Source organism: Siniperca chuatsi, linkage group LG11, assembly GCF_020085105.1.
Source record: "Siniperca chuatsi isolate FFG_IHB_CAS linkage group LG11, ASM2008510v1, whole genome shotgun sequence".
Classification (NCBI taxonomy): Eukaryota; Metazoa; Chordata; class Actinopteri; order Centrarchiformes; family Sinipercidae; genus Siniperca; species Siniperca chuatsi.
The window spans coordinates 19,631,174-19,654,750 of record NC_058052.1 but is presented as its reverse complement, the minus strand read 5'-3'; the positions used below and the strand labels follow the sequence as shown (position 1 = coordinate 19,654,750).

At 39.6% G+C, this 23,577-nt stretch overlaps 2 protein-coding genes across 7 annotated transcripts; both read left to right on the top strand.

Annotated features, from left to right (window-relative positions):
• The first annotated feature begins 288 nt into the window (after nucleotides 1-288).
• Nucleotides 289-6,081, top strand: LOC122884349 (serine/threonine/tyrosine-interacting-like protein 1). 4 transcript variants are annotated; one of them, XM_044214159.1, is made up of 6 exons: nucleotides 289-1,163; nucleotides 2,013-2,095; nucleotides 2,252-2,382; nucleotides 2,499-2,670; nucleotides 3,297-3,433; nucleotides 4,066-6,081. In XM_044214159.1, the coding sequence occupies exons 2-6, from the start codon at nucleotides 2,025-2,027 to the stop codon at nucleotides 4,716-4,718; spliced, it is 1,164 nt and encodes a 387-aa protein (XP_044070094.1). In that variant the 5' UTR covers nucleotides 289-1,163; nucleotides 2,013-2,024; the 3' UTR covers nucleotides 4,719-6,081. The 4 variants fall into 4 exon arrangements, with proteins under 4 accessions (XP_044070094.1, XP_044070093.1, XP_044070092.1 ...); XM_044214158.1 differs by having other exon boundaries at nucleotides 289-1,916; XM_044214157.1 differs by having other exon boundaries at nucleotides 289-2,095.
• Nucleotides 5,858-23,511, top strand: p4ha1b (prolyl 4-hydroxylase, alpha polypeptide I b). 3 transcript variants are annotated; one of them, XM_044214156.1, is made up of 16 exons: nucleotides 5,875-6,082; nucleotides 10,886-10,968; nucleotides 12,450-12,546; nucleotides 12,762-12,913; nucleotides 13,619-13,756; nucleotides 14,008-14,247; nucleotides 16,078-16,292; nucleotides 16,390-16,566; nucleotides 16,822-16,892; nucleotides 17,680-17,745; nucleotides 19,545-19,644; nucleotides 19,872-19,925; nucleotides 20,024-20,089; nucleotides 21,147-21,215; nucleotides 21,734-21,830; nucleotides 22,068-23,511. In XM_044214156.1, the coding sequence occupies exons 1-16, from the start codon at nucleotides 6,069-6,071 to the stop codon at nucleotides 22,136-22,138; spliced, it is 1,710 nt and encodes a 569-aa protein (XP_044070091.1). In that variant the 5' UTR covers nucleotides 5,875-6,068; the 3' UTR covers nucleotides 22,139-23,511. The 3 variants fall into 3 exon arrangements, with proteins under 3 accessions (XP_044070089.1, XP_044070091.1, XP_044070090.1); XM_044214154.1 differs by lacking the exon at nucleotides 17,680-17,745 and having other exon boundaries at nucleotides 5,858-6,082; XM_044214155.1 differs by lacking the exon at nucleotides 16,822-16,892 and having other exon boundaries at nucleotides 5,876-6,082; nucleotides 17,675-17,745.
• Nucleotides 23,512-23,577: the final 66 nt, after the last annotated feature.

The window sequence follows — 23,577 nt, the reverse complement described above, 5'->3', positions numbered from 1 at the left end:
TCCAACGTTAGTCTTTTTATTACAAAATTCCCTTTTTGTGTTTCCCCACCAGTGTTTCCTTGTTGAGCTGTGGTGGAGGGACAATAAGAAACTGTAAGAATTTCAGAACCAGAATCAGAATCAGCTTTATTGGCTTAAGTATGTGTACATATACAAGGAATTTGACTCCGTTTTTTTGTACTTACACACAGTTCCAAGAACAATTTACAGGAAGATACATAGAAATAGACATACAGCTAAAAACAAGGACAACAAAGCTGAACAAAGATAGGTAAACATAAACATTTAACTATTATGTACATACAAGTAGGTGAAAAATTAGATGTGTATATAAATATATATATAAAAAGCAACAATCTTGAAAAGTCAGTGTTTGCTCTGTTGAGAAGCAGCAGTTCATCCATTTTGTTGGCCAGAGAGCGGACATTCACCAGATGTTTTGACAGGAGCACAGTTCGAAATCCCAGCTGTCGCAGTTTAAACAGCGCTCCGGCAAGTCCCACAGAGAGCGGCTGCTCCTCCAACTAGAATCTCTGCTAAACTTAAAAAGAGGTGAAAAAGTTTGTAGAATGAAGTGTCGAATGTTCAACAGTTCCTCCCCGGTGAATGTAATTGAAAAAGGGGAGCTGAAAACTGAACAAAAACACAAAAAGTGCCAGAGAGCACAACACAGAGGCTGCCAACAACTTTTTTTTTCTTATCTACTTCTTCTAGTGTCCTTATGTTGTTTGTTTTTTGTGATTTATATGTGAATTTCCCATTTAAATGAATAAAGTTTCTGTCTATCTATCTACCTACATACATGTTGCATGCATGATCTGCACTAGTGGTAGTAGCAGTAATAGTAAACTAGGCCTATTGTCTTTAAGGGGAATGAGCTGAGTTTGACACATAAAGCCTGTTGGCTCATAGGCTGGAGTCAAGAATCTACATCCCAAAAGAGGTAAAACCAGTCATGATCATGAGCTGCAAGAGAGGCACAGAGCATCACGTAGGGTGCTGCGAGGAAAATGGGGGGAGGTGGCAGTGTTTTGGCAGGAGGGAAGGGGGTAAGGGGTGGAGAGGCTGTGACTAAAGTAAAGTGAAGAATAAGTGATGTGGAGGTGGAGGAGAGGTGATGACATGGCTGAGAGTGACAACTGAGGGGCACAGCAAAACATACAGTAAGATTCAAAATTCCAATTTTTCAACGAACAACTAGAATGAGGTTCAAATCTTTTGCGGCGGTGTGGATGATACATGTGATATATTGACATTGGGCATACTTACATGGGATTTATAAATTGTCAGTATTAGCTTATTAATACATTGTTTATTATGTTACATTACAGTTGTAAGTCGCTATCATGGATGAATGTGTCTTTTGCAAGGTTGTGGAGCTGCATTTTATTGAAGGGTCCCTTCACTTGGTGCATATTCTCTGCTTACATGAGCCTGTTTTGTCTTTTTTAGCTGTTTTACCCCTTCTGCCCTGATCCTTTGTGATTAAAAGCAATCTATGATTTGTCAGTTCAATGTTTTCATGTGGCAACCCCAAAATTACCTTTACCCCAAGGTTTATTAACCATTAATATAGACATTAAACACAGTTTTGTCTTATAGTAAATAGTATCCTGCTATGTGTACTTTTATGCATTCCTTCTTTCTGTTATCTAAAAACTGCCCTAATCTTTGTATGATTTTAAACGTGAGACCTTGTCCTGACCAAATTACCGTGTACATTGCAACTATTGGGAGTTAATTTGGGTGAAGTAGGACTCCTATCCAGGTCTCTCCTCCGTCACCTGTCACAGCCAGCTACCATGTGGCCCTCTAGAGCACTTAACCGTTACTGTGTTTCCAAGACCACCAGCTAAATTAAGGGCAAGGCTTAAGCAGGGCTGAGTAAGAATCACAGCTACAACAAATAGTGCATAGTGGGTTTTTTCAAATCTTTTTACCTCGTTACTTCCTGTTGGGCTTCTTGATTTTTCAAAGTTTTTAAAATGATCTTTTTGTTTCTTGGTGTGTAGCATGTTCCTCTAATGAAGGGCTGGTGGGAACAGCTGATGCATCTGCCAAATGACTTAAACGAGATGGGCGTAGTACTGTCCAGGTAAAGAGTTCTGCTGTTTTTTATACTTGTAAAAATCTATTGCATTGGAGTCATCATAAATTGGTTTTGTGTTTTGTCTCCTATAATGTTGCTGTATTGCTGTCTTGAGATTGCACCTCTCTGTGTGTACTGTACGTGTCTCTGTGTTCGTATCAGAGTGAATAACAGTTGTAGAGCGGCCTCCAGAAAGCCTGTCAACGCATCCCAAACAGTGAGCAGCATCTGTGACAGAGAGGTCAATAGTACAGACAGTGACCATTCCTCCATCATACCTATTGGGAACAAAGGTAAAGGGTGTATTTTTACTTCTAACTCTCTCTGCCTTTACTCACAAAAAATGTATGCACACACAACTACGCACATGCAGACACACTGTACTCTTTGTATTTCTTCTGCCTGCAAGCAGTGTGTGAGCCAGACGAGGTGCTAGTTCCTGCACTTCCAGAAACAGCTTGTGTAGAGCGAGGCTATATCACCCCACAGCAAGCATACAACCTGCTGAACGCAGAGGAAGGCCAGCCCGCCTTGCATGATCCTTACTACATTCTCCTCCTGGACTGTCGCAGCGCAGACAGGTGGGTGTTGCATGGATACACCAGCGGTCCTCAGATGCAGAAGCTTTGTCATGTATAGACTATACTATAAATATGAGTAGACATAAGAAAGGCAACACTTGTACAGTGAAATGCAATCCATCAACAGCCCAATCTGGTCTTAAAAGCTTTGAATCAACACATCTATTTAAAAAAAACTGATCATTATAAACTTCACAAAGATAGCATATACTGCAGGAGTCTGTACAAGATTCCATTACTTTGTATAGGTGTTGCTTTTTTAGTTTGGACAAACATGTAGAGTTTGTTTTCTTTTTAGCCATAGTGGACCTCTACTGACGTAGTTACCTGAGGTACAGTTTTTGGGACAATTTACCAATTTAAAGCATAGGTTTGGTGATGTTCTATATTTTTTTATTGTCACCAAATGAAAAGATGAAAAGCAACAATGAATTAATCCTACTAACAAGTATTGTCTGTGTATCCAAAGCCTGACATGCTGTAACTTATTCCTCTGTGCCATATGGCTCCACAGATATCGCCTGCATCTTTAAGAACTACTATAGAAGAACATTGTGTAAAGTGGCTGTTACAGTTATGACACAATCTATATGTGTGTGCATATTATGGATGAATGTGTGTGTTAGGTACAAGGAGAGTCACGTGGTGACAGCGCGGGCCAGCGTGACGGTGATCCATCCTGAGCTGGGCTGTCTAATCAGCTGTATAGAGCTGCAGAAGTATTCTATAATACTGCTGTATGCAGAGGAAGGATGCAGCCCAGGTCAGCAATCCACGTTCAACCTTGAAGATACACACAATACACTTATGTACTTTTAAGTTATTACTAATCCGGCATAACCACATTTTTGGGGATCAATAAAGTATTTCTGATTCTGATTCTGATTTAGCTATGCTAGCAGCATGGTTCTATGGATGGCAATCTCAGTTTGTTGGTCGGTCGGTCCACCACTTTGGTCCCGACTGAAATATCTCAACAACTATTTGATGCATTGCCATGATATTTTCTACAAACATTCTTGGTCCCCAGAGGATGAATCCTACTGACTTTGGTGATCCCCTGACTTTACACCTAGCACCACTAACTTGCCAAAATTTAAATTTGTCCAATATTTTGTTTTATGATCGAATACCTGTAAAATTAATGACATTCCTATCAGCCTCAGCTGTATTCTGTGCTAATTAGCAAATGTTAACATGCTAACACGCTAAGCTAAGATGGTGAACATGGTAAACATTATATCTACTTAGCATCAGCATGTCATTGTAAGCATGTTGACATTAGCATTTTGCTCAAAGCACCACTGTACCTAAGTACAGCCTCACATAGCCACTAGCATGGCTGTCGACTCTTAGTCTTGTTGAAATCTACCTGGCTGTCTGTGCTTATTTCAGTGGGCAGTGTGAGGGCCAGGGCAGACTCCCCAGACCTCCAGCGCTGTTTCTTCCAGCTCAGTGCTTTGGGAATGGACCCTGTCATCCTGCTGGGGGGATTCTCAGCCTTCCATGCCCTCTACCCTTTCCTCTGCACACCACATATGGTCCTGCTGGAACCTGAGCGGCACACCCTCACCATCTACCCCTCAGAGATCCTGGAAGGAGCTCTCTACCAGGGCTCTGCCTCCCATGCCTCTGACTACCACATCATCAAAAATCTACACATCACACATGTGGTCAATGCCACTGCCAACTGCCCTGATGCTTTCCCCAACACGCTGTGCTACCTGAGGCTGCGTCTGAGCGATGATGCCCAGCAGGACCTGGTGGAGGCACTGCCGCTGGCATCCAGGTTCATCAACACGGCGCTGAAGGCTGAGCCTGCCGGCCGCGTTTTGGTCCACTGCAGTATGGGCAGGAGTCGCAGCTCAGCACTAACGCTGGCCTTCCTCATGGAGCATCGACGCTGGTCACTGCTTCATGCCCTGCGCTGGTTGAAGGAGAGGAGGGCATGCACGGCACCTAACGTGAACTTCCTGCGTCAGCTACTGACCTATGAGGAGCAGCTGTTTGGGAGCAGACTCACCTCCCTGGACGACATCCGCCGATGACTGGAGTAAGAATTGGAATGGAAAGGAAGATACGCTGGATGTTTTGTTTTTTTTTCAACAGTTCACATTGAGAGAAAGTGTATTTTTTTTCTACAATTCACATTGCTTAAAGTGTCAAATAAGCTGAGACTGAACAAACAGAGGTGGATTTTGTACTGCAAGAAAGACTCTCAAAGACTGGATAGGAGTATTTCCCCCACCAGTTTGACATTAATCTTCAGCCCGCACACAGTGTTTCTTGTGCTATGCCTCAATAACAAAAATAATCATACAGATGTTAAGATCGTTTTGTGACCTCTGCATGACTCAGTATAATATATTCCTTGTGATGACATTTTGCTTGGTGATAGCTGATAGAACATATACATTAATAAAGTGTATTTATAACGTTTTACATTAGAAAGGCTTCATTTCTTCAATTTTATTCCATAAGGTGAATGATGTTCTGATACTCTTGAGTCATGCATGTAGAAAAGTACTTAAAAACGGAATGGAGGCTTGCAAATAGCCTGTGTTTTATCACAGACTTTTACAGTCTGTAGTATTTACATAGGGCATGCCACTGAGATTTAGCTAGTTGAGATTTGTTATGTCTGGCATCTAAGAAATATTGCAGTTTGCTTCTCTCTCTCTCACACACACAAACACACTCTCTTAGCTCCACCCTGTTGAACTCAGTAGCATTCAGCAGGAATCCCCTCCCTCCAGTCACACTTTTTGGTTGGGAGGGAGGAATTTTCTGGAATGTGGGAGAAATAGGAAGAGGAGGTTGCAGGTGAAAATGGTGAAATGGTTATTTGGCCAAGTCAAACACTGCATAACTACACAGAACATCAGTTTGAATGGAGCTATTAAACCTAGGGTACACATGCCTTGCCAAAGCTATGTCAATGAAAGTATATAGTTAAAAAAAGTGATTTTTAAATGGTGGATATTTCAGCATTGGCCAGATAAATAGAAGAATCTGAGTTTTGCAGCACAATTTCAACACGTGGCAGAAGGGTGACGTTAGTTGGTACACGAACATTTTTGACATTAAAACCCCAAAATACTCATCCATGTCTGTCTCACCACGGGTCAAGATAACTAGATACCTCCCCTAGCAATTTACAAACGACAGCCCCCAAAGTCTCTAGTAGCAGCAGGCTGTATGCATGTGAGAATCTGCACGTAGCATTCAGACTCAGACTTTCAGAGATCCAGCCCTAACCACCAGTGCGCCGAAACATCACCGATAAGACGAACCACCGGACAGACTCCGTGTTCATCATCTTACCGTTAACTGCACCGAGTCTGCTTTAGTTGAGACTGCAGAAGACCCAACGACCGGGGACACATTGCTGCTACAGGATGCTCTGGTTAAGGTAACGTTAAATATTCACATTCTAGTCTATCTAAAAGCGTTGTAGCCTTTTCGGGTAGTTCTCGTGTCATCCTACGGTTATGGACTGTCTTTTTCACCGTATTTTCCGTTTTCAGTTGCGACCGTTAAACACTGCTAACTTCTATTTTGTCCAACATTCCGTTAGCTTTAAGTTAGGTTAACGTTAGCTAGCTGAAAACTAGCTAACCTGGATGAAACTTTGATATATGCGACGGTTCTCGGCAGCAGCAAAGAATATGATAAGACGGAATCGATTAATATGGGAGTAAAATTAGCAAAATTCAGTTAGTCCAAGTCGAAAATAGCGAGAAAAGAAAACCAAGCTTTTTCCTATGGAATTAGCATCAATATCGTAGCATTCCAGAGGAATGCAGCGTGGGATGCTGCTGCCTTCACTCTGCTCTGTATTGCATAACGTTACACTCAATAACAACATCATATACACGGATTTTATTGGTTAAAACATTCTGTACAGTAACAGTCACACAGTCTGATACACTGCAGTGAGCTCACGGTATTATGCTATTTAGGGATAAAAGCTGGAAACTTTATTTTTTACGTTGCCTTGTTGGTTAGCTAACGTTAATTAGGTTATCTAAACTAGTTTGGGAGTAAACAAACAGCACCAGCTGCCTTCCAGAAATTAAAAGCCCCCCTGTTGTCAGTGAGTTTGCAGGGGTTACTGAGGGGTTATTGCAGGTAAAATGAGTCAGACATTGGACAGTGTGCAGTCCTCCTCACATGAGTTTCCCCGGCGGGGAGGGGCGAAGACGTGGCAGTCCTCTTCCATCCACATCCTGTGTTATCTGACTCCACAGCTTCACTCCCAGTAAAACTTGGAGAAGATAGTTGTGAAATGCTGAAGGCATTTTCTCAGAGAAGAAGCTACTAGAATACGATGCAGACTGAGAACAGTAGTCTTACATTTGTTCAAAACTGTAGTGACTGCAGTGAGGCTAATACTCATATTTTAAAGTGTGTGAATTGTACTCAGTTTGCCCCTGCCCTGTACACTTTTTTTGTGATATAATATGATCATTTTGTATAGAAATAGCATACAGTGCTGATGTAAAATATTTTAAAGTCATGATAAACCATACATTAATAATTTTATGGAAATCATATTTTATTAATGGTTATTTGCCTTCTGACTTTTACCCACTTGAGGCTAAATTGTCTCTGCGGATACTGTGGATAAATGTTTGTGACATAACAACTGCACTTAACTTGTTCACTCCTGGAATGTAATTAGCATCACAACTCATTATCTGTCAGTGTAGGGCTTTCTGAGGGTGGATCCCTCCTTGCTAACAGAGGCACTGTGATACATCCTCTAGTCTCCTAATGGACATGTCTGAACAGATTACAGTCTAATTACACATAGTTTGGGAGGTCAGAAAGAACAACAACTTTCAGGCAAATTTTATGCAAAATAGTTTTCTATAACTTGTTTAATCACAGCCTCACAAGTGTCTCACATGTCACATACACGTATGTAAGCACACAAACACTCTCACTACCACTCACTCTCATGTGTGGCATGGACACATGAATCTAAATTATAACTATTATACTTACAGCTTTAATCTTGACATTACACTTCTACAATATTATAACAAGAGAGGCACAGTAGCTGTCACCCTGTCATTACAATAATTACATTCTACTGAGTTTTTATCCTGGAAATCTAAGTGGCAGAGGCATATTTATGGGATCTTGGACTGAGTGGCACCACATATTCTGGAAATACAGTAGTAACAGTTCGGGATACTGATTAAGTTCCACTTTGCCTTGCAGTTTCTATTTAAATACACTTAGATTTTAATTTAATGTAATTTCATTTTGATTTAATCAAATACATAGAGCTCTGACAGATATATTTTCCTTCCTTTATGCTGCCTGCTGCTGACCTAAATTGAAATGTCATATGAAATAATCCTTTTATTTTCACTGAAGGCTTGTCTTTGTGGCAAAATCAGAACCTGTCTGAGCCTGTTGTCTGCTTCCAGTGAATGCGATTGCAAATCTGCATAGACGGACTTTTCATGCATGACCTTTACTTTGGCACTAGGTGTTTGTGTGTATATGTGTGTGCATAGCAATCCTGAAGGTGTATTTCCAGTGGTATTGCTACTATTGTACTTGACACCGCTTGTGTTTATCCATTATTTAGAAAAAAAACTACCATGTATTTCATGCCATATTTATTATACAGTCAGGGAGTACTGTAGAAGATAAACCTCTGTTAATGTCCCGGAGTACTTTTTTTCTCTCTCTATTAAAGTCAGAGGTTGATTAAGTATTTTTGAACGTAAGCAGCTCATTTATAGATCTAGAAACAACATAACCAAGGTAGGGCTGCAACTACCGATTATGTTCATTATCGATTGATCTGCAGATTATTTTCTAGATATTTAATCGATTGATTGTTTGGTCTATAAAACATCAGAAAATAGTGAAAAATATAATTAAAAGTCTTGTTTTTTTTCGACAAACAATTCAGAAATATTCAATTTACTATAATGTAAGACCAGGAAAAGCAGTCAATTTTCTCATTTAAGAACTTGGAACCATCAAGTGTTGGTATTTTTATTAGGAAAATGATCAAAATAGTTGCAGATTACATTTTTTTCACTCAATCGGCTAATTGTTGCAGGTCTAAGAAGGAATTTCAGCAAGAAACAGAACCCTCTAAATTAGAGGCTGCCCTGCCGTAATTGATTCTCTGAATATTTTTTACCATTTACAACAAATTTAGCTTAAATAAATCTATATTTATTATCCTCGGTACACTTGCTCTGACTTCAAATTAAGTTTCCAAATCAAAGCCATTAGAGTAGTGTTATGTCTGTTAATGAAAGTGCCTTTTGTCTTTATTTGTCTGTCCTAAGGAGAGTCTTGCTCAAGTCCATATACAGCACAATACTGTCTCTAGTAAGGCAGAGCTTTCAAGAAGTAAGAGAAGAGCCCTGCTCAGCTTGTTATCTTACTTGTGTTGTATATAAACTACATAATCCATTAAAACACCCAAAGGTCATAGTTTACTAATCTCCGCTGTCTTGGTAACAAACCAGGTATTCCCACTCGGTTAACATCCCTCCAAGAGAGAATAAATATAGTCTGTATACATAGCTTCAGACTTGTGTTGTATAATTTTGGGAAATTGTGATTCTGTTGGAATAATTTCTTTCCACCACTTACCACTACGTCTACGTCCTGTCGGTTGCTTTGAAAGCATTTTTATTATAATCACAATGCGGCACCGAAATGTAGCAAGCTTTGGGTTTTCAGTCCCATTTGTTTGTTAGTTAGGATAAACAAACTTAAATTAATTATTATTTATGGAAAGTTAGGCAATTGGCAAGTGCAAGAACAAGTGATTCGTTTTTGGTGCAGATCAGAATACAGGTGTATGGATCCAGGAATTTTTAAAAGCAAACATGTCACACATGTATCCTATGATGTCTATTTTTTAAATTACACATTTTATTTTAGTACAGTAACGAAAATGTTATTGTCCTAGCAGGTCCTCTTCTGCTGCCTAGTTTCAACTACAGAATAATATAAACGTGTACATACTCTTAAGATACAGTGTTTACGCAGACATTCACACCTTGCTATGTGCCTGCACATTTCTTTCTGCCAGTCTGTCTGTATCCTCTTCTCATTTCTGTCGGTATGGGTAGAAAGATCACAGTGCCACTCCTCACAGGCCAGAAGCCCTGTAGTTGTAATGGCTGTACCAACTCCAAAACCAAACCGGACACAGTGACAGCAACCACAGACTTATATTTGGCTTTGTGTGGTGGTTGGGAGGCTGCACTTCTAAAATGACTGAGGAGAATGACTGAGGAGTGTTTTAGTTCAAGGCTTTGATTACTCTTTTTGCTATACCTTTTGGTGCATCTGATTATATATTTTCATTCTAAATGGTCAGTTCACCCAAATCACAAAAAAAAAAAAACACATTTTGCCACTTACCCTTAGTAATATTCAACCATGCAGATAGTTTTCCCCAGGTTTTGAGATAACTGCTGCTGAGACATCTGCTCACTCAACAGCAACATGCCTTTCCAGAAATAATTCCCCAGTTACTCTGGACAATCCACAGACCTTGCAGTCAACAGTTTTCATCGGGAACTATTTTCTATTGCAGAAGAGAAAAAAGTTAAACTGTCCACAGTAGGTCTGTGGTAACAACCAGGTTTTAAATTAAGTAGGAACAGCACTGGAGGAGGTAAAGGGACACAGCAATACAGATAAATCAGGGAGGTTTAGGACAACTGGATGAGTTGTAGGGTCTGGAATGTTTTTTTGTGGCTCACGGGGAGTGGGCTCAAGTAACCCAGACAATACATGACTAATACGCGGAGCTTGTAACATCTGTCTGATTTTAGGGATGTTGGAGTTTGACAGCCTTCAATATTAAGTTGTGCCTATAATACGTGTCTGACATGACAGTCAGTAGAGCCCTGACAGGAGTCACCATGGTTTGCCAGTAGCGATTGCGAGGAGGGCAGGGTTTACCAGGGAAGCAAGGCATCTCGCTTTTGATATCTGACATCCAGCTGGAGCTGTGGCCTTAGCAGAGATCGATCTGGATATCAGCAGATAGAAAAGAAATATTCAGCCGAGTGTCATATGTCATAGACAACACACTACACAAAGTCACTTCTGTGATTAACCTTGATGAGATTATTTTGTAATATACATGATTAAATTTTCAAGTTAATGTGTTGATAATATAACTCAATTTAACTAATTCTCTCTCTCTTTTCTTCAGGATGGAGCTACCATGTTGGTGTTTATTGTTGCTGAGCTGCTTGCAGTCACTCTCAGCCCACAATGACTTCTTCACCTCCATAGGTAAAACCATCAAGCAACATATGCATGTTGTAAATAGTTGGTCCCTCTGCTGACTTCACTGATTATTTTTTCAAATTTTTATGTTTTACCACCAGTGTTGTTACTGAAAATTAGGAATTAGTTACAGTTACTTGTTACTTCTTTCAAAAGTAACTGAATTACTTTACCAATTACTGCATATAAAAGTAATTAGTTATCAGAATCAGAAATACTTTATTGATCCCTGAGGGGAAACTCTGTCGTTACAGCTGTTCACTATCACATCAATGCACGCAGGAATAGACGTTTTAGATTAGATTAGATTCAACTTTATTCTCATTGCACATGTACAAGTACAAGGCAGTTGAGGTCTAACCAGAAGTGCAATAAGCAAGTGCAGGATATAAAGTGTCTGCATAAATGCAGTAATATGAAAATATTTTCCAACTGGTACTATAGACATTATATACAGATGGCATTACTATAAACAGAAGTATACTGATGGATATGTACAATAATAGAATTGGACTGGGTAGTTCAGTAGTACTGAACAGTAGTGCAATGAATATAAAGTAGTGCAGTTAGTTATTGCAGTATTCAGTACATAGTACTGGAGTGCAAATGATGCAGTATATGCATAAATAAATAGTCCGGTAGTGCAAATGAACATGTGGTACATGTAGCAAAAACAATATAGCAGCATTTAAGTTAAGGTATATGAGGGGACAGTGGAATCAGCGGGGGACAGAGTTCAGTAGGACTCCTCAACTCCCAGCCGAGGCTGGTAGGCTTCAGCACGCCATCATCTTCCTGCTGAACCTCATCTACACCCACCTGAACAAGCCGGCAAGCACAGTTACTATGGAAAACAACATTTGCGCTACTTTTAAATATCTGCTTCAATTCTCTTATTAATGCACACATAGCTATATTACTTTAGTGTTGCTGTGGCAGATTATGGAACAAAACAACTGGCAAATTTTATCTATCATTGCACCCATTATCACTATGATGAAAAGTAAGTTGTGGAAGTAGTGGCTGTTTGGATGGAGTGGCTCCTCCTTGGTCAGCAGAGCAAGCATTGCGGTCTTTTGCGATTAGCTTTGTAGAAGCTTGTTATTTTGCTCGGTGCTTCAGCAGATTAGAATTACTAGTCTTTGATGTGGATAATGTTCTCACACCTGCACATAGACTACAACTCAGGACTATATTTTTGTCATTGATCTCATGGATGGAAAAATAATGTCCATATTTCCAGGACAGCAAGCTCACACTCACTGAAGTAACAAGCCCATTAAAATTAAAATTTAATTTTAAATTGTAATTGCGTTATTTAATTCAATAATTAGTTACATTTCTAGTTCCTGCCAAAAGTAGTTACAGCAAGCAAAACATGTCATGACATTGTAGGATCCTGTAATGATTTGCTAAGATTAGTGATGCCCTTTGTAATTTATCATTGCAGTATTGATGGTGAAGTATTTCTGATTTGTATTCCTCAGGCCAGATGACAGATCTGTTATACACAGAAAAAGACCTTGTCACCTCTCTAAAGGACTACATCAGAGCTGAGGAGAACAAGCTCGAGCAGGTCAAACGGTGAGTTTGTAGACACAAAATTACACACATGGACTGATATGCATACATGTACACAAGCATACAGTATCATACACATAAGTGCGCTCAAAAATGGACACTTATGCAGGTACCTGTACTACACACAATTTTTAATATTTACGATTAATAATTTATTATTGCTTGTAGATTCAAGTGTAAGCAGTGCACCTAACTCTGTATTACCATCTTTGCGATAGGTGGGCTGATAAGTTGGATTCGTTGTCAGCCACAGCCACACAGGACCCCGAGGGCTTCCTGGGGCACCCTGTCAATGCCTTCAAACTGATGAAGAGGCTGAACACAGAGTGGGGGGACCTGGAGAGCCTTGTACTCAGTGACACCACTGATGGTATGGATAAAGCAGACTTGGTTCAAATAATAACTCTGCACTAACTCAATATGCTAATATTATCTTGTAGGTTGTGTTTGCCAGATGCTACATTAAAATCACAGGAAAGTATGTATGGTTAGTATATATATTTCTGTAGTGAGCTTACCTTTTGTCCTGAATATCATGCTAGTGATGCCCAAGAAGATAATAACACACACAAAAGAGGATTTTCCAATACTATCTGACGTTGGTCTGGTCCAGGGCTTTCTATACATTTCCTGGGATCGATAGATCTTGGACCTGCCTAATTAGCGTAGCAGAGTGTATCCAGAATGCGGGGATGTTTTTTGTTTGCTAAAAAAACCAAAGCAAAGGACGTTTAAAAGACACTTATTAATCCAGGGAAATCTGTATATGTTTGTTTGTTTACAGCAATACTATGCTGCTCATTCATACTTGATATATTTTAGTAGTAATCAAGTGCCTCTCTGTTTTCCCTTAACATGAGTTATTGAGGTAGTAGAGAACATTACTCATTCGTTTTTGCTGCATGTCTGGCTTAATAGAACTATAAATCTCCTCACTCAAGATCGAAGTCACTCCAAGCTGTCTCATTGACTATTGTGAGAGAGTTATTGTCCACTTGTGTGGTTGTTATGTATCCCATACAGAATCATCATCCTACTATATGTTTCACTGTCCTTTCCTGTCCATCTCTCTCAGGATTTATTTCTAACCTGACCATCCAGAGACAGTACTTCCCCACAGATGAGGACCAGACCGGGGCTGCTAAAGCTCTCATCCGATTACAAGACACTTACAGACTGGATGCCAACACCATCTCCACAGGAGACCTACCTGGTAAAGGCCTTAAATCAGTGCACACACATCTACCTGGCACAAAGTTTGTATCTCCAAAGACCTATTTTTTTTCCCAGAAAGCATTAAAATTAACAGACATAGACAGATTACGTGCCATGAAAGTCACAGTAAAAGGCGGACAATATGGGGATAGAAGGTTTTTCTTGGTTTCTGTGTTATTTGTTTTGTAAAGGAGATGGTTAAGTTTTCTTCAATGCCAATGTTCCCCTCCTGTATCCTTTGCATACTAGGAGTGCAACACAAGAGCCGAATGACAGTGGATGACTGTTACGAGCTGGGGAAAATTGCCTACTCTGATGTTGATTACTACCACACAGAGCTGTGGATGGCCCAGGCCCTGAAACAGCTTGATCAGGGAGAGGAGTCCACTTTAGATAAGGTGACAGTGCTCGACTACCTCAGCTACTCCATCTACCAGCAGGGGGAGATAGAGCGAGCCCTAGAGTACACCAAGAAGCTGCTTGAACTGGGTGAGTCCCTCCACAATTTAAAGTACTTCTCCAATTTTGAAAAGTATACTGGGAGGCATGTTTTGCAATGTGAAGTGATATTATCACTTTGGATTCTAAAATTTCTGCTCAAGGTAAATAATGTCACATAAACATCAGATAGATTAGGAATTAGTGCGCTTTTCTTATCAGTTTTTGTCCATACCTGCACAGATACCAGACTTTGTAAAAATTCACTTTGGTTTGAACTGAATTACATACTAAACAGAGGAGAACCAGAGTCCAACATTTCCAAGCCACGCAGACATAAACGGACTACACCATTACTATGATTAGACCAAAACATCCATGCCATTACAACTCTGTGAGGTTTTCTCTAGAAATTGCTGTTTTTACCACCTTCAGTCCGTTTGTCTGTTTCAGTCTGATTAAAATCTCACTGAAATTTGTTGTGGTTGTTTGTAGATTTGGAATTAAACAAATACTGTGTAGTTCGATAGACCTTCATCCTAGAAATGACCTGTTATTGATGTTTGTTTATTTATTGATAGTAGTGATTTTACGGTAATCAGAGAGGACTTGGTTTATGTGTTTTCTTCATTTGACAGTGAATAATTGTAACTCTCTAACCTGCATCTGATTAGATTAGAGCACAACAGCAGAGAGGGGATTGCTGGGGTGCTAAGGGGGGATAATGGGGGGATATTACGGTCTAAAAGAAAAACATGAATCTGTAATGCTGTATCATCATATATATATATATATATATATATATATATATATATATATATATATATATATATATATATATATATATATATATATATATATATAATTTGCCCCCTTCCTGATTTCTTTTTTTTTTTTTGCATGTTTGTCACACTTAAATGTTTCAGCTCATCAAACACATTTAAATATTAGTCAAAGATAAGACAAGTAAACACAAAATGGAGTTTTTAAATGAAGGTTGTTGTTGTTATTAAGGGAAAACAAAATCCAAACCTACATGGCCCTGTGTGAAATAGTGATTGCCCCCTAAACCTAATAACTGGTTGGGCCACCCTTAGCAGCAACAACTGCAATCAAGCATTTGCAATAACTTGCAATGAGTCTTTTACAGCGCTGTGGAGGAATTTTGGCCCACTCATCTTTGCAGAATTGTTGTAATTCAGCCACATTGGAGGGTTTTTGAGCATGAACTGCCTTTTTAAGGTGATGCCACAGCATCTCAATAGGATTCAGGTCAGGACTTTGACTAGGCCACTTCAAAGTCTTCATTTTGTTCTTCTACAAGGTGATTGGCCAGAGGGCTTTATTCTCTTTGGGAATCACAGAGACTTGTATGGCGTACCTATATAGGGAAACCATTTGGTACAGTGGGGATAGGAAAGGTTGTGATTAACAGGATTGGTGGAACAGTTTGACAAGTTGGTGATATCCTTTTCAATGGCCAAACACCATCCTACCAGCCTCGACTTGGAATTTATTTTCTAAAAAGTTCATTACTTGCATTTGCTCTTCCTGATACTTGATATTCTTGATAATGGATGCTGCAATACATTTCACGTCATTGTCTTGAAACATGAATTTGAAACAATGTTCTGATGAAGCCTGGATGGTGACCTCGTTATTCCTCCAAATGAGCCCCTGAATTAATTTGTTCTGTTTGTAAATCTTGTTTCTGAGAACTGGATAAGGTCAGACTGAATAAATAGCATATAATTATGACATGTTGGAAGCTCAGTTATTTTGATTGCAGGGTTATGATATTCTTAGGTGACACTGCTGCAGTCATCACTGTTTGTAATCACCACTATTATCTGTGTTGGCCTCTCATTTTCCCATTTTCAGACCCAGAGCACCAGCGCGCCAAGGGCAACCTGAAGTACTTTGAGTTCCAGTTGGAGAAGCAGAAAAAGACTGCAGAGGATAGAACTCAAAAGCAGAAAGAGCAAGGTAAAAGAGAAACAACTGAGAAGAAGAAGCCCAAAAAGAAGGTTTCCATTCAGTTGATCCCAGAGAGGAAGAAGTATGAGATGCTTTGTCGTGGGGAAGGCATCAGAATGGTGAGGAAGAACAAAGAGATACACAAAAACACATTTTCTAACTTTCAAAATACACCTCAGTTTAAACTCATTTGTTCCCTGCTTTTCTCTCAATCAGACCCCCCGGAGGCAGAGCCGCCTGTTCTGTCGTTACTACGACAACAATCACAACCCTAAGTATGTGCTGGCACCCGTCAAACAGCAAGATGAGTGGGACCGCCCCTACATTGTCCGTTACATTGACATCATCTCCGACAAAGAAATTGAGAGGATCAAGCAACTGGCCAAGCCACGAGTAAGCTCAATAGTTTCATTGTTCTCATGATGCCATATGATGCATGTACTGTATAAAGCTATAGGTCACTTTACAGTTTACTGTGATTCGTTAGGATTTTTCAGTTTCTGTTATGTGGTTTAGTGTGTTGAGGAGTGGGAGGTCAGAACTGTGAGGCTGATGTGATTCTGCTAGTTAGGCAAGCACACAGGCACACACATCTTTGTGTGTGTGTGTGTGTGTGTGTGTGGGTAAATCATGTCCCTGGCTTCCCAGCTACGCAGGGCTACCATCTCCAACCCCATCACTGGAGTGCTGGAGACTGCTCCATACCGGATCAGCAAAAGGTAAGGCATAGCCAGGAGCCGCCAAGAACAGAGGATATAGGCGAGAGCTGAGAGGGAGAAAGTGAGATCTACTCATCCTTTTTCCCTCACTTCCTTATCCCATTTCTCTGCTGTATACCCGTCCGTCCGTATAACTCCATTTCTCCACTCTTCCAAAGCTTAAAGGCTCCCGAGCTGAAGCACAGGATCCAGCTGAGAATGATCAAAGCTTTATACAGCATTTATAAACATTTGTAGACTGTTATGTGTTTATAAAGAATGTTTGATAAAAAGATATTATCTCATGGTGCTTTCACCAATGAAAAAAGACAAAGCTAATGGATATTTAGTTTTTTGGAAAAAAATTGTTTGCACTGTTGCCTTTTGTGGCTCTGTTGTGGATATGTTTCTGCTCAGGAGTCTGCTACAGAAAGGTAACACAAGAAGATAGAGGAGAAGGACAATGTGTTACTTTTTCTACTAGTTGATATTAACATAGCTGCTTTTTGTGAGCCAGGAGGTGTATCAGAGGCATTCATTAATTCCCAACTGGTAAAGTTGCTTATTTTAAAATGGAAATTTGGTTTCTAGCATTGCCTTGTGAAACACTCTCTTGGCCCTTCTTAAGAATAACATTGACAACTAGTGACCAGATCTGCCTTTCTTTTCTCTCCCTTTCCTCTTTCTAACTTTCCACTTGTCCTCTTGTGTGTATCACATTCCATCGTCCTTCTTTTCTTCCTTTTTTTATCTTTCATTTTCCTCGACCGCCATGTGTCCTTCTGCTGCGGAAACTACTGTAGCTAAGGCGAGCCACGGTGCATGACCCTGAAACTGGGAAACTTACCACGGCCCAATACAGAGTCTCCAAGAGGTAAGGGGTCACAGGTTACTAGGAGGGCCACAATGCCTTCCCCTACTCCTCCTCCTCCATACATATCTTCATCTTTATCTCTGTGCCCAAGCTGAAACACTTATTCAGCCCTGCACCCAGTAAACACCATGGAAAAAAATTTAATGTTTAGCTACACCTGGAAACCTAACTCTAGAGGAGGTTTTAATGTGGTTCAAGTTAAAACTTGAACAGAATTCTGCTAGAACACCAAAAGGTAGTAAAACATAGTTTAAACCAAGCTAAACAATCCTCTGTCATTGTTTTTGGTGTAGCTGAAATATTCTTTGTTCTTTCAGTTTACCCAGTGATTTAGGGATTTTCATGGAATTGCACAGCTGTGACAACCTGCTTTCTTTCCCCCAGCCATCCTACCCAGGTTATTTGAGGTCTAGAGCACTGAATCTCTATTCCCCATTGCGCTTTCCAGGAATTAATCTGTACCACATTCTTCTATGAACTCATTACAGCTGCTACGGTTCTACTATGCTTCTTCAACTTCCATATCAGCAAGAGAGATTAAGAAACTTCCAAGGCCTGAGTCTGAATACACATGCGTACACATGTGTACAACATTAAAAACTATTAAAGACTAGTGTAAGTTAAATTTACATCTTACCCGAAAAATAGCAGGCTTAGCAAGCCACCAAAAAAACAAGTTTCTTTGGTTTTACTTATCTTGGTAATTAATGTTTGGGTGCATGTGGGTGCAAGGGTGTGGTGTCCCTTTTGATGTTTTTGTATGCGTACGTGTTAGCCGGCATGTATTTCCAAATTCAGTGAACATCAAGTGATAGAGGGGAACAGACGGACGGATATACTCAGACAAGTTTGGCCTCTCTCTGAACTGGCTGCAAGACACATTAAGAAAATAAATTGTTTGCTCACATTTGGTCCAGAATCCCCTCAAAAATATGACTTATTAAAAAGGATGACTCATCTCACTGCGTCTGTCATACACACACATACACACATCTCAAAGTAGTTCTGCAGAAAATCTCAGAATGTCTTTTAAAAAATCCCCTAAATTTGAGTGTGTTGGGAGCAATTGATTCTGTCTTTGTCTCTCTCGTCACGTGTGTGTGTGTGTGTGTGTGTGTGTTATATATATATATATATATATATATATATATATATATATATTGTATCTTCAATTCTATCTTCAATTCTATCATAATATTATGTGTGGTTTGACAGTTTTTTTATGTGGATACTGTGGCCTTTTAGTGCATTAGCCAGAAAAAAAATACCAATTTGAATTTTATGATGTTGTCTGCAGAACTACATGTTTTAATAGTCCACAAGAAAGACTTAATTTCCATGCTCGGTCAAGAGCTGATTTATCAGGGGCCTTCTTGTAGACTGGAGTGTGAGAGTGAGTATGAAAGGCAGGTAGTGTCAGGAAAGTTAAATCCATGAAAATATTTTGCCTTAGTCCTCACCCAGACTTGTGTACAAAATTTCCCCATTCTCAAGTACGCACATAGTTTGAAATCAGAACAACCCTGTACCCTGAGCTGATTGGAGATTCTGAATCTCGGGCCAGTTTCCTATTTTTCTTTTTTTCATACCTCCACTTCCCTCATCATCATCTGATTGCAATTCCCAACTTTTCTTTTTAAGCTTTTCATGGCACGTTTTCAGCATGACATGTCTCTGTCGCCTATTTCAGAAGAAATCTTTACTACCATCTAGTGGACAAATATATGTGCCTCAGTGACATGCTGTATAACATATTCCTCTTCTTTCTCAATTGTTCTGCTTTCCCTCCTGTATTCCAGTGCTTGGCTCACTGGCTATGAAGATCTAATGATTGAAAAGATCAACCAGAGAATTGAAGATCTCACAGGGCTGGAAATGGACACTGCAGAAGAGCTGCAGGTAAAGAGTTCATTAGCTGAAGGTTGTGGACATTCAACAACATTCTTTTTATTACAAGGCAAAACCTTACTGAATCAACATATTTCTTTTATACACATTATATAAAAACAAAACATAATACAATCCCCATGCCCCTCAGGAAGCCTCTGTTTCTGTGGTTGTTAGTCTGTTGGAAACCTGATTTGTATAGTTGTGAGAATTACATCATATTTTATTGATCCCTAAAGGTTGCAAATTATGGCGTTGGAGGTCAATACGAACCTCACTTTGACTTCGGAAGGGTAAGACCCTTTGTGATTCACAAAAGGCAATTTCAATAAATGTACAGTAGTGTTAATATGGCAGGACATTAAACCCGATGTTCACTCTCTCTCCACAGAAAGATGAGCCAGATGCCTTTAAAGAGCTGGGCACTGGGAACCGCATAGCAACATGGCTCTTCTATGTGAGTAAACTCTTCCTAAATACGCCTAAAGATCAATGTTGTAAACTTTTAATTCAACTTACACTGGGCCAAACCATCTTAAACTCTTCCATGTGTCAAAAATGCTGGTGGGTTCACAAATGCATGTTGTGTGGACAATTATTGTTCAAACCCACAGAACATTATTTTTAATTCTAGTCAATATCCTAATATTTCCAAAGACACTGAAAATCTCATGATGAACTATGTGTGTAAAATGAAGCAATGGTGCAGCCATAAAAACATGGTATCATGAGTTTAAATTGTTCACTCATTATAGGAATCATTAAGCTTCTAAGAAGTGTTGGAACAAGCAGAAAAAGAAAATATAAATATAAATAAAAATATAATAAAAAGTGTGAAATAAATAATTTATATCCACTTTAAAAAAACATCTTATGGAAAATCATGTGAAAGATTTGGGTCCCATGGGTCAGTGCAGGATAATTTCAGTAATAAGATGTAACCCTTATTTTTACCAAACAAAAAGTTTAATTGACTTTTACTATACTAAGTAACTGTAGTACTGTATCAGTTTTGCACAGTTAATAGTCAACCACACACTCATTATTTACACGAATGTACATTTTTTAACAGTGTAGGACATGTACAGCATATACAAGAAAAGATGCAGCCATTATTAATCTGAAAGCCAACATTACTGGTAAAAAAGCTCTTGCCGATAGTTATTTGAAGTGACTGAAGGAATTTCATTATGTAACATCGGAGTTAAAGCAGGACTTGCTATGCTGATGCAATAAGGAGGATGTTACCGCTGGAACGAGGAAAGATGGGACAAAAAATACAACCAGTGATATTTTCTGTAAACAGTGCCACAAAATACAATTTCAATATTTATGCAAACCAGTCGAATTATTAAACGGATCATAACCATGCAGAAATCATTAAATGTGTGTTTTGCAAACTGGAATCAACCTAACAGTAACTATTGTAGTCATATCGCCCCTGAGCTTCAACATATAGTAGGACTACAGAATTATTTGACTGAACTCTTTTTGCCTCTCTGTCTCTGTTGTAGATGAGTGATGTAGCAGCCGGTGGAGCTACAGTATTCCCAGATGTTGGTGCAGCAGTTTGGCCCCAAAAGGTAAGCGCTTATGTTGCACCATCTATTACAATACATTATTACTGACCCAGTAGCTATGTCTGAATTGGTCATATTACTGTATATAGCCAACTAAATGCTGTAACAAATTCCCACATGTTTTTGTTTGTTTTGAAGTAAAGCACACACTACAAATATTAATTAATAACAAAATAAAATTGTGCAAAATGCCGTGCCTGTTGTTTTTGCCACTCAGTGAGGAACAGTGCCTATTAGTCAGCACATTAGGTACACTCATTCACACAATATCCCTCTCACACATACAAGACAACAGTCTAATAACGTTTCCATCCAGAATAGGATCATGGACTATAAGCACTTGCCTGTTTTGTTCATTGATGTCACAGAAAGAAAGTTTCTCAAATCGCCATACACTTGTCAGGATGTCACTTTGGGAATTCATTTAGGTGACTGAGGGTGACTTTCTGAGATTCCTGGCTATTCCTGGAGGGTTTGCAGCACTGTTAACCTCTGCTGCCTGTTGTTTGTGCGTATTTCAGGGCACTGCAGTGTTCTGGTACAATCTGTTTGCCAGCGGGGAGGGAGACTACAGTACCCGACATGCAGCTTGTCCAGTGTTGGTCGGCAACAAGTGGGGTGAGCTCCTCTTTGTCTGGTTCCCTATAAAACCATCTATAAAGACCTGATTAAATATCTCTCGTGAGACCATAGTATTTGTAGAAGAGAGTGCAAGTTAACCCAGTGTCATAACCAAGAGTCAGACCTGGTCTTGAGTTTATAAGACAAGAAGAGTAAACATTTGAATTGTGTCTAAAGTAATCAAAGGGCTAGATTAAGGTTATGATTATTATGTTTTTTTCTTTCTGTCTTTAGTATCAAACAAATGGATCCATGAACGAGGCCAGGAGTGGCGGCGACCTTGTGGCCTAAGTGAAACTGAATGATTGACAAGGAAAACCTCCTCATCACCTCCCTGCCCCTCTCTCCCCCTTCCTTGTGAACCCCACAGGACCAAAGAACACTGCTGCAGATAACAGATAATACTCGCTCCCTCTCTACAAACACTCCTTTTCCCCCCAGCTGTTATGCTCTGAGCCCAGAGATTGTTTGGGTCAATGTCGAGCCCCTGGACAGTATTAGCATCGCTGTGACAGATAACATGTTCTTAAGGTTGTTGGATGGTTTTGAGAAACACTCGTGCCCTTTTCACTCCCATTTGTCCTTCTTTGCACTCAGTATGAACTCTGGCTCTGTGGTGAGGTTTTTCCTTCAGTAGTGACTGTAGGGACCGGCTTCCTCCCTGTTAGTTTGAACCTTAAAAGTACAGTTCACGTTTTTAAGAGGCCTGTGTGATTCATTGTATTCCATTCATTTCATTAACAGAGCACTCGGGCCTGTGGTTTTTGAGCAAATTAAAGGATTTTTACATGCACCGCCTTCAAAACAGTTTTTTTTTCTCAAACTGGCTTATTATTCAGAGGCACATTTCCTTGCATATGACTTTATAATAGGTATACAATAGGTTCACTGAATTTCTCTCTTTTTCTTTATTTACATGTGATAGCAATCTCTGCTTCCAATAACTTAGAATCAAAAACCAAAGTAAGTGCTCTGTGGAAGGAATGAAAGAACTCACAGCACGTAAGAAAATGGTCAGACTCCCCCCAAAAAATCTGACACAGTCCAGGGTAGTGTTTTGGGTGGAAAAAAAACCACTTTATTCCCTGTAAGTTGCGTAACTAATCAGAACTGATGCATGGCAGTACATTTTCACACACCTTGTTATAGTCATAGTGGGGGTTTTTTTCACGCTATGACATATTAGATTTGTTGTACTTGAACATATGGTGTGTACAAATGCCTGGGCACACTTACACCTGGACACAGACACAGTTACATGCAGCCCAGTGTTGCATAGAATTTAGTGTTATATTTCACAAGTTTAGGTTGTTCATCCTGATTGTCCCAGTGTTGTATAAGGACCTAAATGACCGTCAGCTGTCACTGAATTAGCAAAAAGAGCAACAAAAGAATAATAGAACATGAACATAGGGAAATGGAAGAGTGGACTGGATACACCACATTGTGCCATGACATGTTTAAATACCCAGGGTTTTTTTATAGAATGAGTGATTCTGGTGGGTTTGTAAAAGTGTGGTGACCAGTGCTTCTCGCTGAAAGAATATATGGGTTTTCCAAGGAAGAAACATTATTATTTATGTCCCAAGCCTATTTTGTGTTGTTGGTTTTTTTTTTTGCCTTATATGAAAGTCTGAAATTGTTTTTTCTACAATAAAGACTGTTTTACTGATCTCAAGTTAAGTGTCCTGCTGCAGTTTTTGTGTGTGTGTGTGTGTGTGATAGAGAGAGAGAGAGAGAGATG

Coding starts and splice junctions, on each gene's coding strand:
- LOC122884349 (XM_044214159.1), top strand. CDS start 2,025: ATGAAGGGCTGGTGGGAACAGCTGATGCATCTGCCAAATGACTTAAAC. Junction 2,383..2,498: donor CATACCTATTGGGAACAAAG/GTAAAGGGTGTA, acceptor TCTGCCTGCAAG/CAGTGTGTGAGCCAGACGAG. Junction 3,434..4,065: donor AGAGGAAGGATGCAGCCCAG/GTCAGCAATCCA, acceptor TGCTTATTTCAG/TGGGCAGTGTGAGGGCCAGG.
- p4ha1b (XM_044214156.1), top strand. Junction 16,567..16,821: donor AGCAACTGGCCAAGCCACGA/GTAAGCTCAATA, acceptor CTGGCTTCCCAG/CTACGCAGGGCTACCATCTC. Junction 20,090..21,146: donor TAGCAACATGGCTCTTCTAT/GTGAGTAAACTC, acceptor TCTCTGTTGTAG/ATGAGTGATGTAGCAGCCGG.